At 40.7% G+C, this 16,054-nt stretch overlaps 1 protein-coding gene across 1 annotated transcript in view; it reads left to right on the forward strand.

The window, feature by feature from the left end:
- The first annotated feature begins 439 nt into the window (after positions 1-439).
- The window catches only part of snx6 (sorting nexin 6), an 81,315-nt gene continuing 65,700 nt past the window's right edge, over positions 440-16,054 (forward strand). The window contains exons 1-4 of the mRNA XM_063050158.1: positions 440-545; positions 679-729; positions 12,325-12,429; positions 14,004-14,114. Of these exons, the coding sequence (XP_062906228.1) occupies positions 540-545; positions 679-729; positions 12,325-12,429; positions 14,004-14,114 (273 nt within the window). The 5' untranslated portion in view covers positions 440-539. The remainder of the gene's footprint in view (positions 546-678; positions 730-12,324; positions 12,430-14,003; positions 14,115-16,054) is intronic.

Below are 16,054 nucleotides of genomic sequence, written 5' to 3' on the forward strand. Positions count from 1 at the left end.
CCAGGGTGGAAATGACTAACACGAGGGGCATAATTTTAAGGTGATTGGAAGGTAGGGGGAATCAGAAGTAAGTTTTTTGTTACACAGAAATTGGTGGGTGCATAGAAACCCTGTCGGGAGTGGTGGTCGAGACATAAGGGAAGATAGGAAAAAATGCAAGGCTATGTAAGAGGGAAGAATTAGACTAAACAGAGTAGGTTAAAAAGCCTGCACACCATCGCGGGCCGAAGAGCCAGCATTGTACCGTAGTGCTTTATGTTCGTTGTACCTTTAACTTCCCCGCTACAGAACACGTTCCCACCCATTTAGTTTAAAGTCCTGGCAGCTGACATTAGGAAACTTGTTTCTTGCGGTAGTGACGGGGTCTCGGATACCAGGCGCCCATAACCTGCGGTCTGTGCAGACGACCGGAGCAGCCCGCACTGGACACGTCGCGCACCCAGTGAGAGCGGCAGCTCCAGGAGCCTCCCTCCACCTCCCTGTTCGTCGCGTCACGGGCTTCCCTGCGCGTCACGTGACACAGGCTCTGCTGCGCAGCCATGATGGTGGGTGTTCTTAATTTGTCCCATTTACGGGCTTTTACACTTCATTTCACTTTTTTCCCCCTGAGTGATTTGTGTTTCGGGCACGGACGGCAGTATTGGTTTGTGTAGTGACATTTTTATTTCATTTATATAGCAGGAAGATTTGGACGATGGCCCCGACTTCCTGTCAGAAGAGGATAGAGGAGTAAGTTTTTGCCGTTCTCAGTTTCTGGTTCTCCAGTCCTGGGCCCTCAATAGGGCCGTAAAGGGGATTTTAAATCACGTTCCACCCTATCCTAGTTACTGTCTCGATAGGTGAACTTGCCTCGTGCCAATTGCAACTGTGCACGAATTATATCCCGTTAAACAAGGTTAAATGTCTATTATGTTTTGGATCGCCGTTGGCACGATATTGTAAGGTGAATTTCATATTTTTATTCTTAGAATTGATTCAGGCTTATAGCTACCAAATTTGCTTCTAATTTTGAAAAGAAAATCAAGAAAACGAAATGCAAATTGTATTGTTTTCCTTGTCTTTAGTAAGCTTCATATTTTGGGAGAAGCCTCTGTCTTTGCACCTACTTCAACTGAGTTTTAAATGGATTCAAATGTAACCACAAAGGATAAACTGAAGCATTACTTGCACAGCTTCTGACAGCTGTTGCAGTTAATGGGATTCTCACCTCTGAGTAAAAAGGTTGTGTAACACACATAAAAGTTGCTGGTGAATGCAGCAGGCGAGGCAGCATCTCTAGGAAGAGGTACAGTCGACGTTTCAGGCCGAGACCCTTCGTCAGGACTAACTGAAGGAAGAGTGAGTAAGGGATTTGAAAGTTGGAGGGGGAGATCCAAGATGATAGGACAAGATGGGGGGGGGGGGGATAGAGCCAAGAGCTGGACAGGTGATAGGCAAAAGGGGATACGAGAGGATCATGGGACAGGAGGTCCGGGAAGAAAGACAAGGTGGGGGGGGGAACCCAGAGGATGGGCAAGAGGTATATTCAGAGGGGCAGAGGGAGAAAAAGGAGAGTGAGAGAAAGAATGTGTGCATAAAAATAAGTAACAGATGGGGTACGAGGGGGAGGTGGGGCCTTAGCTGAAGTTAGAGAAGTCGATGTTCATGCCATCAGGTTGGAGGCTACCCAGACGGAATATAAGGTGTTGTTCCTCCAACCTGAGTGTGGCTTCATCTTTACAGTAGAGGAGGCCGTGGATAGACATGTCAGAATGGGAATGGGATGTGGAATTAAAATGTGTGGCCACTGGGAGATCCTGCTTTCTCTGGCGGACAGAGCATAGATGTTCAGCAAAGCGGTCTCCCAGTCTGCGTCGGGTCTCGCCAATATATAAAAGGCCACATCGGGAGCACCGGACGCAGTATATCACCCCAGTCAACTCACAGGTGAAGTGTTGCCTCACCTGGAAGGACTGTTTGGGGCCCTGAATGGTGGTAAGGGAGGAAGTGTAAGGGCATGTGTAGCACTTGTTCTGCTTACACAGGTAAGTGCCAGGAGGGAGATCAGTGGGGAGGGATGGGGGGGACGAATGGACAAGGGAGTTGCGTAGGGAGCGATCCCTGCGGAATGCAGGGGGGGGGGAGGGAAAGATGTGCTTAGTGGTGGGATCCCGTTGGAGGTGGCGGAAGTTACGGAGAATAATATGTTGGACCCGGAGGCTGGTGGGGTGGTAGGTGAGGACCGGGGAACCCTATTCCTAGTGGGGTGGCGGGAGGATGGAGTGAGAGCAGATGTACGTGAAATGGGGGAGATGCGTTTAAGAGCAGAGTTGATAGTGGAGGAAGGGAAGCCCCTTTCTTTAAAAAAGGAAGACATCTCCCTCGTCCTAGAATGAAAAGCCTCATCCTGAGAGCAGATGCGGCGGAGATGGAGGAATTGCAAGAAGGGGATGGCGTTTTTGCAAGAGACAGGGTGAGAAGAGGAATAGTCCAGATAGCTGTGAGAGTCAGTAGGCTTATAGTAGACATCAGTGGATAAGCTGTCTCCAGAGACAGAGACAGAAAGATCTAGAAAGGGGAGGGAGGTGTCGGAAATGGACCAGGTAAACTTGAGGGCAGGGTGAAAGTTGGAGGCAAAGTTAATAAAGTCAACGAGTTCTGCATGCATGCAGGAAGCAACGCCAATGCAGTCGTCGATGTAGCGAAGGAAAAGTGGGGGACAGATACCAGAATAGGTACGGAACATAGATTGTTCCACAAACCCAACAAAAAGGCAGGCATAGCTAGGACCCATACAGGTGCCCATAGCTACACCTTTAGTTTGGAGGAAGTGGGAGGAGCCAAAGGAGAAATTATTAAGAGTAAGGACTAATTCCGCTAGACGGAGCGGAGTGGTGGTAGAGGGGAACTGATTAGGTCTGGAATTCAAAAAGAAACGTAGAGCTTTGAGACCTTCCTGATGGGGGATGGAAGTATATAAGGACTGGACATCCATGGTGAAAATAAAGCGGTGGGGGCCAGGGAACTTAAAGTCATCGAAAAGTTTAAGAGTGTGAGAAGTGTCATGAACATAGGTAGGAAGGGATTGAACAAGGGGGGATAAAACCATGTCGAGGTATGCAGAAATGAGTTCGGTGGGGCAGGAGCAAGCTGAGACAATAGGTCGGCCAGGACAGGCAGGTTTGTGGATCTTGGGTAGGAGGTAGAAACGGGAAGTGCGGGGTGTGGGAGCTATAAGGTTGGTAGCAGTGGATGGGAGATCCCCTGAGCGGTGATGGTGTGGGAGACAATGGCCTGGTGCTCCTTAGTGGGGTCATGATCGAGGGGTAAATAAGAGGAGGTATCTGCGAGAGTTCTTCCCGGACCTCCTGTCCCATGATCCTCTCGTATCCCCTTTTGTCTATCACCTGTCCAGCTCTTGGCTCTATCCCTCCCCCTCCTGTCTTCTCCTATCATTTTGGATCTCCCCTTCCCCCTCCAACTTTCAAATCCCTTACTCACTCTTCCTTCAGTTAGTCCTGACGAAGGGTCTCGGCCTGAAACGTCGACTGCACCTCTTCCTACAGATGCTACCTGGCCTGCTGCGTTCACCAGCAACTTTGATGTGTGTTACTTGAATTTCCAGCATCTGCAGAATTCCTGTTGTTTGCGTTTTTTAAAAAAAAGGTTGTGTAGTTTTTTTTTCTACTTGAAAAATGAAACACCTGTAAGACGGTGCTGTCTTTATCCTTTATACTTTATTGTGGCCAAACAATTGGTACTAGAACGTACAATCATCACAGTGGTATTTGATTCTGCACTTCACACTCCCTGGATTACAAATATTAAATATTAAAAATAGTTAAATTTAGTAAATGTTAAAAATTTAAATTATAAATCATAAATAGAAAATAGAAAAATGGGAAGTAAGGTAGTGCAAAAAAACCGAGAGGTAGGTCCGGATATTTGGAGGGTATGGCCCAGATCTGGGTCAGGATCCATTCAGCAGTCTTATCACAGTTGGAAAGAAGCTGTTCCCAAATCTGGCCATACAAATCTTCAAACTCCTGACCCTTCTCCCGGAGGGAAGAGGGACAAAAAGTGGGTTGGCTGGGTGGGTCGTGTCCATGATTATTCTGGCAGCGCTGCTCCGAAAGCATGCGGTGCAAAGTGAGTCCAAGGACGGAAGATTGGTTTGTGTCATGTGCTGCGCCGTGTTCACGATCTTCTGTAGCTTCTTTTGGTCTTGGACAGGATAACTTCCATACCAGGTTGTGATGCACCCTAGAAGAATGCTTTCTACGGTGCATCTTTAAAAATTAGTGAGGGTTTTAGGGGACAGCCAAGTTTCTTTAGTTTTCTCGTCTTTTAGATGAGTTGTTAAGCTGAGGTCCTTTATTGTCCTCTCAAGTAAAAGATCTCGTGCATTATTTCAAATCTGAGCAGAGTGGCTTATTCCTGGTGCTGTGGCTACTCTTTATACTTCAATTAGCAATGCCAAGGACATCTTGTAGTTATATTCTTATGGAATTTTACAGTGTGTAAATTGACTGTTTTTCAGTTAATTCAAAAACATTTTATCAGCTGCAAAATATATTGGGATAATCTGGTTTGGCACTTTTAAAAATCTGAATAAAAAGTAAACAACATATTAAGGTTCAAAGTAAATTTGTTCTCAAAGTACATGTACGTTACCTTATGTTAGTCCTGACGAAGGGTCTCGGCCTGAAACGTCAACTGTACCTCTCCCTAGAGATGCTGCCTGGCCTGCTGCGTTCACCAACAACTTTTATGTGTGTTGCCTGTATGTTACCTTATGCTACCTTGAGTTTAATTTTTGGCAGGTGTTTATAAGAAGAATAGAAATGCAATAGAATCCATGAAAAAAAACATACATAAGCAAAGACTGACAACCAATTTGCAAAAGGAAACAAAATGAGCAAAAAAAAAGTCAAGAACATGAGTTGTAAAGAGTCCTTAAGTGAGTCTGTAGTTTGTAGAATCAGTTCAGAGTTGTGGTGAGTGACATTATCCACTCTAATTAAGGAACCTGATGATTGTAGGTTAATAATTGTGCGAAACTGGTGGTGTGGGACTACTGACTTCTGTACTTCCTGCCCAATCGTAACATTGAGAAGGGAGTATGGCCTGAATGGTGGGGATCTATGCTATGCAAATCTATGCAAACTTCTGAGGAAGTAGATGGTGCTGTCATGCCACCTTTGTGATGGTACTTGCGTGCTGGTCCCAGGATAGGTAATCTGATAATACTAGTTGCAAGGAGTTTAAAGCTTCTGCCCTTCTCCACCCCCAATCCCTTAATGAGGAAGGACCTCCAGCTTCTTCCTCTTGTAATCGATCTTTGATTTTGACATTGAGGGAGAGGTTGTAATTGTGGCACTATTCAAACAGATTTTCAGTCTCCCTCCTATATGCTGATTCATCAGCATCTTTGATTTCGTTAACAACTTTGGTGTCTTAGCTACATGATCATAGGTATAAAGTGAGTAGAGCAGGGGCTAAACACACAGTTGTGTAGTGCACTTATACTGATGGTGAGTGTGGAGGAGATTTTGCTAATCCAAACTAACCAGGGTCTGCCAGTTGGTGGAATGGAGTTGAATGGCATTTAAAAGGCACTAAGGTAGCGTAGCAGTTGGTGTGATGTTATTACAGCATCTTTTGTAAGTAAGTTTGTACATTCTTCTTGTGAGTCTATGGGTTTTCTCTGGGTGCTCCAGTTTCCTCCCACAGTACAAAAGACCTAACCAGTCAGTAGGTTAATTGGTGATTGTAAATTGTCCTGTAATTAGACTAGGGTTAAATAGATGGTTTGCTGGACAGTGCAGCTCATTAAACCGGAACGGCCTGTTTCGTGCTATCCCTAAATAAATAAAATTTGCCCTTCATGGCTAGATGTGCAAGTTTACGAAAACAGTCATAGTTTAGAAAACAAAGTTGAATTGGCTATTTGGTTTTGTTGAAGAGTTTGTTACTAAAATCAGCACAATATTAGTGTTAGTCTTTGGTTTGTCCTGTTTTCTGTGATACCACTCCGGAGAAATATTGTATCATTTCTTAATGCATGTATGCATTTCTAAATGACAATAAAAAGAGGACTGAGTGTTCTCATAATCTAATCTAATATTATAAACATATGTTAGTTTTCCTAAGTCAGAAGTTCACAACCTGGGGTCTACAGGTCCGTCAGTTAATGGTAGGGGTCTGTGGCATAAAAAAGCTTGGGAACCCCTGCCCTAAGTGGTCAAAGTGCACATTCCGGAGTATATTGATACAAATGCTTGAAGTGAGAGTTGGGTTTGTAAAACCTGATTCATTGTTTGTGGTTTTTTTTTGAATGATTATCTCCTGCTATAGCTGTAGGTTAAGAAACTTCCTCAGTATTTTATTAGCTTAAAGATTGCTGATGTCAAAGTGAGAAGCCAAGATTTGTAACAGGCATGTTTTCAAAAAAAGCACAACGTTAACACACAGAATCCATTGTTCAGCAGTCAAACTTAATGTTTCAGCATAAACTTAATGTTTGGTTATATTACCAAATTAGTATTGAACTTGAGTCTGAGGGAAGTCATGTTTAGTGCTTTGATTAAGCTCTAACTTTGATTTCAGACCATTAAGCTTTAAGGAACTGTCAAGCCTTGATGGTGGTTGAAAGAAGAGATGGAAGTGTGATTTCTTATGGTGATTGAATTGAAGGTTATAAAAGTATGGCTTATTTAATTCTTTTCAAGGCTGAATGAGTCTGGATCTTATAGAATGAAATAAATTGTGCTGTAAGATGGCATTGCATTCAATCACAACAGCTTCTGTGGGTCAACCAGAGGTGGTGTTGTCCTTTTTAAATGTATTGTTTACAATTACAACGTACTGCAGGACATTAAGAACTGGAAGTACTGCAGGTGTACCCCATTAGCAGGTTGGTCACTGGCAGAGGAACTGGAAGAGCTGGACTTGGTGCCGTTCGTGCAGTTGCCTGCATCAGAGAGGCAGCTGAGGAGTCAGGATACAAAGGCAGTGTGCAGTCTAACAGTGAGTGATCGTCTCGGTCGCCTTTCTTGTTATTGTCAGACCCTTTAGGACATTGTTAATGTGGAATGCTGCAAGTTCAATTCATTGATTTTTATCAGTGGACTGCGTGGGAGCTGCATGGCCTCGATTGTAGCAAGGACTAGTCCTCCAGCTGCGGTGTCACCAGTTTACAGCCGCCCAGGAGAGAGGCGTCAGAGTTGGCGCGCTCCAGTGGAGGCGGTATGGCACGCATTCAAGCTGGAGTTGGTGCTACGTTCACTCGACAGAAGGCAATCTGTTTTGTGTTCAACTGCAGATTTCTGCAACATTCATGGACTTTTTGTTTTGTTACTGTATTTTCCTGATATCTTGTATGTGGTTTGTGCTGTGTGTGACTGTTGGTACTATGTTTTGCACCTTGGCCATGGAGGAATGTTGTTTTGTTTGGCTGTATTCATGTATGGTTGAATGACAATTAAACTTGGACTTAAAATAGCATTTTTGTCATACAGATATGTTTTTAAAGTACACCTTCAATTATAAGGAAACAGATCAACTAATTTATAGAAAACATAGTTGCAAAAGTAAACAGAAAATGTTTGTGCTATTTGTCAAGACTGTTGAATAGGCTACTTTATTTGTGTATTCAGCATAACTATTTATTATTATTGGCATTGTTTAATTAATCCCAAAGAGTCAAAGAATGCAAGTATAAACTTGTTGAGGTTTTGGAGGCATTCTTGTATGGAAAGTTTCATAGAGTAGTTATGCCAGAAGTGTAAATAATTCAGATGATTTAATGGTGGAGTAGAAGTTTTCTGTAGGATAATAATCAGGATTTGGATTATCCTGTTGATCTGTAGAGTTACGATTTTGTTACTTTCTCATACTTTCTGCAGAAAGTGGATTGTTCCTTTGTAACAATTTTTGTGATAACTTTTGTATTTGTGAATGATGGGATACTTTCTCAATGCAATGAAGCTGATAGTTAATGTGGGTTTTCAGTAGATGCTCTTCTCCTTGTGTGTGAATAATATGTTCAATAAAAAAGGTAATTAACACAGAAGTAATCATCAAAAACTTTTTCACTCGCTGCATAGAGTAAGAGGAGTTGTGAACCTTCCAGGAAAAACACGACTCCTTTTGAATTTGGTTATTAGGTTGTTAATAAAGTTCCTCCCCTTATGAATGCCAGACTTGTGTATAGTCTGTACATATGAATCAGTGCGTGGGAACTATTCGGTCTGGATTTGCCAGCTGCTGTGCTGCTGCAGGCATCTGCCATGTAAGAACTCAGTTCGTGGTTGCATTTCCAACATGCAAACTATTCAACCTTGCCATATCCTTGGAAGACCTGTACTACTGGTTTTGTGTTGTTGAATTAAGATGGGATGGATATAGTGATTGCTATTTGTGAAAGAACATTTTACCATGCAACATAGTTTGCTTTATGTGACTTTTTTTTTTGCAATGGTGAAATTCATGTTTTCCCATTCCTTCCAGCAGTTTTATTTTGCCGTGCCATCCAAATACTTGTCTTTGGTATAAAATTAGAATGCATAATTTCACGCACATCTGCTCTCACTCCATTGTCCCGCCACCCCACTAGGAATAGGGTTCCCCTTGTCCTCACCTACCACCACACCAGCCTCTGGGCCCAACATATTATTCTCTGTAACTTCTGCCACCTCCAACAGGATCCCACCACTAAACACATCTTTCCCTCCTCCCCCCCCCCCGCTTTCCGCAGGGATTGCTCCCTACGCGACTCCCTTGTCCATTCGTCCCCCCCATTCCTCCCCACCGATCTCCCTCTTGGCACTTAACCTTGCAAGTGGAACAAGTGCTACACATGCCCTTACACTTCCTCCCTTACCACCATTCAGGGCCCCAGACAGTCCTTCCAGGTGAGGCGACACTTCACCTGTGAGTTGGCTGGGGTGATATACTGCGTCCGGTGCTCCCGATGTGGCCTATTTATTGGCCAGATCCAGCAGACTGGGAGATCATTTCGCTGAGCACCTACGCTCTGTCTGCCAGAGAAAGCAGGATCTCCCAGTGGCCACACATTTTAATTCCACGTCCCATTCCCATTCTGATATGTCTATCCATGGCCTCCTCTACTGTAAAGTTGAAGCCACACTCGGGTTAGAGGAACAACACCTTGTATTCTGTCTGGGTAGCCTCCAACCTGATGGCATGAACATTGACTTCTCAAACTTCCACTAATGCCCCGCCTCCCCCTCGTACCCCATCCGTTATTTATTTATTTATATACACACATTCTTTTTCTCTCTCTTGTTTTTCTCCCTCTGTCCCTCTCACTATACCCCTTGCCTATCCTCTGGGTTTTCCCCCCTCCCCCTTTTTCTTTCTCCCTAGGCCTCCTGTCCCATGATCCTCTCATATCCCTTTTTGCCAATCACCTGTCCAGCTCTTGGCTCTATCCCTCCCCCTCCTGTCTTCTCCTATCATTTTGGATCTCCCTCTCCCCCTCCAACTTTCAAATCTCTTACTAGCTCTTCCTTCAATTCGTCCTGACGAAGGGTCTCGGCCCGAATCGTTGACTGTACCTCTTCCTAGAGATGCTGCCTGGCCTGCTGCATTCACCAGCAACTTTTTGTGTTGCTTGAATTTCCAGCATCTGCAGATTTCCTCGAGAATGCATAATTTATTGTTTCTCCAAGTTCACGGATAAAGCAGGGAAATAAATACACTGAGTTAGCTTTGTGCATTTCTTTGCCTTTAGTTTCTAAAGATGGATCTACGTCAAGTGTGGCACTTGAGTTGACAGTGCATTTTAATTATCATAGCTGGTGCGTATGTTTAATAAATTTTAAGTAAAATATTCTTGTTTGAACACATTTATTAGTCCTCAGTTAGAGCCGAAGTTTGCTGACAAATAGTGGCATCCCTGGACTTGATTTAAAATGTTCTATCCATGTATTTGAAGTTCCCTTCTATCTTTGTTAATACAACTCCTCACAGACCTCTTGCACAATTCTGACTACTTATGCACCCCATTTCTCTTTGGTTCAGCTTTGAACTTCCCACTTCTGATATCTCCTTTTTGCAGTGCTCCTTAAGTTAATTTTCACCTCTTGATAAACATTTTAGAGAAGCATAATCTCAGCTGTATTCAACAGGAAGTGGATTGCAGTTTAATTTAAAATCAAGACAAGAATCCTTAGCATTGGTGGAAAGGATTGTCTGTTGCAAGGAAATTGTCTTAAATCAAATCTGTAATAATTATTAGTTTGAAAATCTGAATTTTAGTGGTTTTATTGCTAACTGGAAAACATCTGAGTTTTTTTTAAAGGTACTGATTTTATATATTTTTTGGTTTTCTCTTCATTTAATACAGCTATTGGAAGATTTTGTACTTTACAAAATCTTGAACATTTTCCTTTTGCTGGGCTACTGCTGAGATTAGCCTTGGTGTAAAAGGTAATGCCATGTTCTGCTGAAGGATAACATTTTGTCACAAAAATGTTGACTTACTGTGGCAGTCCCATTGTGTGGAAATTGTAATTAATTCTTTTTATAAAAGTCTCGAATATTAGTTTGAGTTTTGCAGAAGGAAAATGGTATTTTGGTGCACACACTAGCTATTGTTTGTAGATTTTTCAAAGCAATAAAACATTTTTTCTTTTTTCTTTTTATTTATAACAAACAAAAAAACACAAAAAATAGAACATCTACAAAAACCACAACCATAACAAAATCAAATTAAATATTGTGCAACAAAAGGGAGAAAAATATAAAGTATAAGTAAACATACACAGCAGAGGTGCACCACACCAAAAAACCTCAGTCCTCACCCTGTAAGAAAGTCCAATACAGGGCCCCATAATCCTTTCAAAGATGTCCCCTCTGTCCTCATTACATAGTCTCAGTCTCTCCAAATGTAAAGTATTTGCCAGTTTGTAATAGATGTAAATCTGTGAACAGTAATTTGTCACATTCATTCTGGTCATGTTGTAAGCTTTATGCATACTGGAAAAGTATTTTTCACTTTTACTCTGAGGCTTTTGGGAAGTGGTGGGAACCAGACCCGCTCATAGCCATCCTTGGAGCAACAATCTCCCTGTCTTCAGCCAATACGTATGAAAAAATGGCTGTATTATTTGGAATGGTGATTGCTAAGACGTTAATCCTGCAAATGTGGAAAATGGAACCTGTGCCTTCGTACGATATGTGGCTGAGAGAACTGGCAAATAGTTTACGTTTGGAGAGACTGAGACTATGTAATAAAACATTATATTAATTTTTATGTTTGCAGTTAGATTTTTGAGGTTATCTTAATATAAATACTCACTGCACATAAGTGTAAAATCAGACATTCAATTCTTAGTGCTGTATCACACATGGGACACAGTCTGATTCTGCACTTCTCATTAATTGCTTTTATTCTTCACCATTCTTCATTGTATGTCATTCTTGTTCCAGCAGCCAGTTAATTTTCCTTATGGATCCTGTTTCAGTAGGAGTTTGAAGAAGGGAATTCCATATTCGATCTGCCATCCATGCAAATGTTACTGAAATGAATCCTTTTTGTGATTACTAATATTTGTATTGGTTTATTATTGTTGCCAGTAAATGGAAAAGGTTCCACCACTGGTGATTATCTTTCTATTATTTTGAAGATCTTTATTAGTTACTCATCAATAATAAATGTAAACAAGACTGACTAGAAATAATCAGCAGATCAGACACCACCAACTGTGGGTCAACATTTTTATTTTGATCTTTATAATAAGAACGTTCTGGTTAAAGATTGTCGAGCTGAAACATTTTTTTTCCTGTTCTCAAAAGACACTGCCTGATCTGCTGAGCATTTGCTGCATTTTCTGTTTTTAGTATTTCTGAATTGAAGTGTCTATAGCTTTTTGCTTTTCAAACCCCCTATCTCAACTCATGACAAAATACTAACTTTGGGTAATATAAGAGTTATACAATGTTAGATAGACACCCAGTGAATATATTTTCAGCATTTTTCATCCTTTTGTGTTTTTAATTTTGTAATGGATGAATCCGTAACTATAGAGGCTATTGCTAAATAATTGAAGTTCAAGTTGCATGTAGATGGCTTTTAAATGCCCATTTGTCTCTACATTATAATTCTCCTGCCAGCTTTGGTGACCTGCTTATCTCCTAGCAAACTCCTTGTGCTTCTTTATGATATTTGAAACCTTACCATTTAAGATTTGAGTTTTCTCCGATTCTGGCTCAACATATATTAATTCACGTTTTCTATATTTTATTTTTAAATGAAATAATATTGTCTTTCTTTGAATATTTTTGAAACTTAGTTTTAAACTATTTTTGCCATTTCAGTCTAGACCAGTCAATGTGGATCTCCAAACAGATGGCACTCTTCAGGTTGACATTTCTGATGCACTTAGTGAAAGAGATAAAGTTAAATTCACAGTTCACACAAAGGTAAAGGGATTAAATTTAAGATGAAAACTGAGCACTTCTGTTTTCTTATATTGTGTTGTACAGTATATAATTGGTGTAATAGTTTTCTGTTTAATTTTATTGGTTACCAACAGCAATGTAATCCTTCAAAAATCACAGCACATGCTGCCTGAATTTTTCAGGTGCTGCTACAAAAATCATGAGTGACTGACATACTGTATGCAAACCACTTGAAGTGAGGATGCTCAAATTTCATTTCAAGTGCTAATGGTCTATGCTTGTGTTGCATCATTATTAAAAGTTTTCATGTTCTTATACTTTTTCTTAGACTATAGAACATTACAGTACAGGTCAAGATGTGCTGATTCCAAGATTACTCTAACCCTTCCCATATAGCCCTTCTTTTATCCATATATCGAAAAGTCTCTTAAAAGTCCTTAATATATCTTCATCTACCACCACCCTGAGCAGCGCATTCCATGCACCTGTCACTCCCTGTGTGTGTCCGCCTTGTACTATTCTCTGAACATGTTGGTTATTCGCTTAAGTTGTTATTTAAGAATTATGATTTTGATCAACAAATTTAAAATAACTTTAAAAAATCTCATTATTTACAGATTGTGATCTGCAAAAGGAAATTAGTTCACATTTTAAAAAATCATTATCTTCAAATGTAAAATAAAAATTCAAGCTATTTGCTCTTGATCTGAAAAATGCCATAATATAATCTTTAGCTAAACTAAAATTCAATTCTGTGCTCATCCTGCCACACATGCCCCTTAAACCATTCTGGATTGATTTCAACATTATTATGTATTTTCAAGTATCTCATGTTTTGATTTGGATAATAAGTCAGTAAGAAACAGTTTTCCTCTGAGTTGGAATACTGGGGAGCCCACTCCAGGGACTGGAGCTCAGAAATCCAGCTTGGCCACCTAAATGCATTATGGCAGAAGTGTTACTTGTCAGGTATGCTGCTTTTGGAAGGAAATGGTTAACTGTTCACTCCCTCAGTCGGGCACAAGATTCCCAGGCACTAGAACAGCAGGGGTGATGTGCTTGGTGCAGTCTCGATCAACATCACATGTAAATAGTCACATTGCTGTTTATGGAAGCTTCCTCTCTTCAATTGGTTAATGTTTCCTACAATGCAACAGTGATTATGTTTAAAACAACTTCATTGGTTGCACAGTGCTATGGGATGTTCTGTGTTGTCAAAGGAGCTTTACAATGCTATTTTTTTTTAAGTCTGGCATATTCTGATACAGGATTGCTCCTTATTTCCATTTATCCACTGGAGAGTGATCTGTTCCATTAATCCTCCACTTCCTTGCTCTCCCCTGCATTTAGAGTACTCCAAAAACATTTCTCTTAAACTTTGCCAATGCCTTGTTTTGATCCATTCCTACTTACTGCCCTTTATCAACACTATTCATTTTTTGACTGTAAATGCAGGTCTGTTATGTTAAAATTCTTGGCAATTATGCAAGTCAGCTTTATGCTAATGGTTTATTGCACCTACCATAAGTTTCCTTTTTCTCTTTAAAACATTGCAAAGATAAATTGTGACTTACAATGTGCTTGTATCCTTGCAGAGTACTCTACCTAATTTCAAACAAGATGAATTTTCTGTAGTTCGTCAGCATGAAGAATTTGTCTGGCTTCATGATGCTTTTGTTGAAAATGAAGAATATGCTGGCTATGTTGTAAGTGTTTTGGAAATGGAATAGTTAATTATTACAAAGAAAATTATTTATCTTGCTATCATGTTTTTAACTGGGCCAAATTTAAAGGTTATATAAATCTACTGATACACGCTACCCTTCAAACCGTGATTCATCATTGTACTTTTGGTCTTGTAGTCTGAATGTTTACAGGTACACTTAGCTGAAAGGTAAATACATTTGCTCAGGCTGCACTGGAACCTGATGTTCCTGCAGCAGTGGTTTGGGATTGATTAGAACACCGAAGCAATGTGCAGTGTTTAGCTGCGGGGGCTGGGGTGAACCGAGCGGCTGATTAGACTGGGATGTGGGGTCCTGGGACGTGCCCTGGTTGCCATGGCAGCAATTGAGCTGGTTGTTAAAAGAAATGTCTGGGCGGGGGAGAGCCATGCGGCTAAACAAAGAGGGGGAAATGGTAGCATCCACTGCATTCTACAGAAAGTAATGATAGAGGATCTGTTAATAAGTGGAGCAGGTGCTGCCTGTTCTCATGGCTCCTACTGGTGCTGCACTCACTGCACTGGTCAGGGTGGATTCTGCATCTTGGTGCTAAGCAGCAATATCAGTTGTCATAGCCCTCACAAGTAGCTATAGGACTTTGCCACATGGTGTGGTATAGAGTGAGCTTCTTAGGTAATGAAAGTATGAACTATCCACTGCTCTGGGAGTGCCAGTGGGTAACTGAACTTTCAGGTTCGTGACAGAGCGATGGAGAGGGCAGAGGTTAGTGCCGGATTCTCAGAACAACAGTGATGTCTGTAATGTATTGTTATTTATATAATTTTTATAATGACTTTTTAGTGTTGAATCCATTAATGCTAATTATCACCAAGTGAGGTATCAGGGTAATCTGTATCTTAAAATACTAAATGATAAACATTGAAAGAAAATTTTGAATTAACTGCTTAACTTTATCCATGAAAATGCCAGTTAGAATGTCTCATCTTCCTCTCCTGTGGAGCAGTAATTTCCCTGAAATAATTGAATTGATTAGGTATGGGAGGGCTTGTAATCTGATGGATTGCAATCAGCATGCATTATTTTTCTAAATAATAACTGGAACAAAACGAACATGGCAATTAAGCAGATTTGACAATTTAAGCAAAGGAAAAAGAAAAATGAACTAATCTAGAATAAAGAGATGCCTCAAAGAATTGAGGGGTGGGTGAGCAAGAGAAGAGGCGGGAAGCTTCTGATGGTCATGATGCATTTTTATAAATGTTAAATGCTTCCTTTTTATCATTTCATGTAAACAATTAGGAAATGGGGAAATTACCTGAAGCATTAGTTTGTTCACAAATAAGTTGAATTACTGTGTTTTGTTTTGAAGCAAGTTATCAAAAAGTCAGGAACCAAGCATGAATGAAAGGGTGCCCCCCCCCAAACTAGGATGCCATTTTCTTCAGTGACAATCTAATGTTAATTTTAACATGCTCCCATTTGCCACTAATTTGCAGTTATAAGGTGTCCAGCATCTGTGAATGATGTGCTGCGTTTAGTTGTGCCGATAAATGCTGTAGACCTGCTTGATTGTGACGTTATGATTGGGTGCAATCCTTTTTTGTCTCTCCCTCCATCTCCTTCCTGTCATTTAAAACCCAAATTAGCTACTCCATTTACATTAATTCCACAGATCCATTTCCCAGCAGGTAGCATGAGACATTAGCTTATAACTCTTTAAACTGCAAAAAAAAACCAAGATGGTTAGTTCCCAAATCAATAACATCTGAATGTAGCCTTTTTGTTTGCAGATCTAATTTGAAGTAGAGTAAAACAAAGCATTTTATTAAGCTTATCAAAAATTTAACTTCTAAGGTCATGAGAAGAAGGAAATTTGTTAAATGTAATTAAATTGCATATAATTAAAGCTTATGATGAATTTGTCAATTGGCCACACTGTGACACAACAGTTGATGCTTCTG

Source organism: Mobula hypostoma, chromosome 1 (assembly GCF_963921235.1).
Source record: "Mobula hypostoma chromosome 1, sMobHyp1.1, whole genome shotgun sequence".
NCBI lineage: Eukaryota > Metazoa > Chordata > Chondrichthyes > Myliobatiformes > Myliobatidae > Mobula > Mobula hypostoma.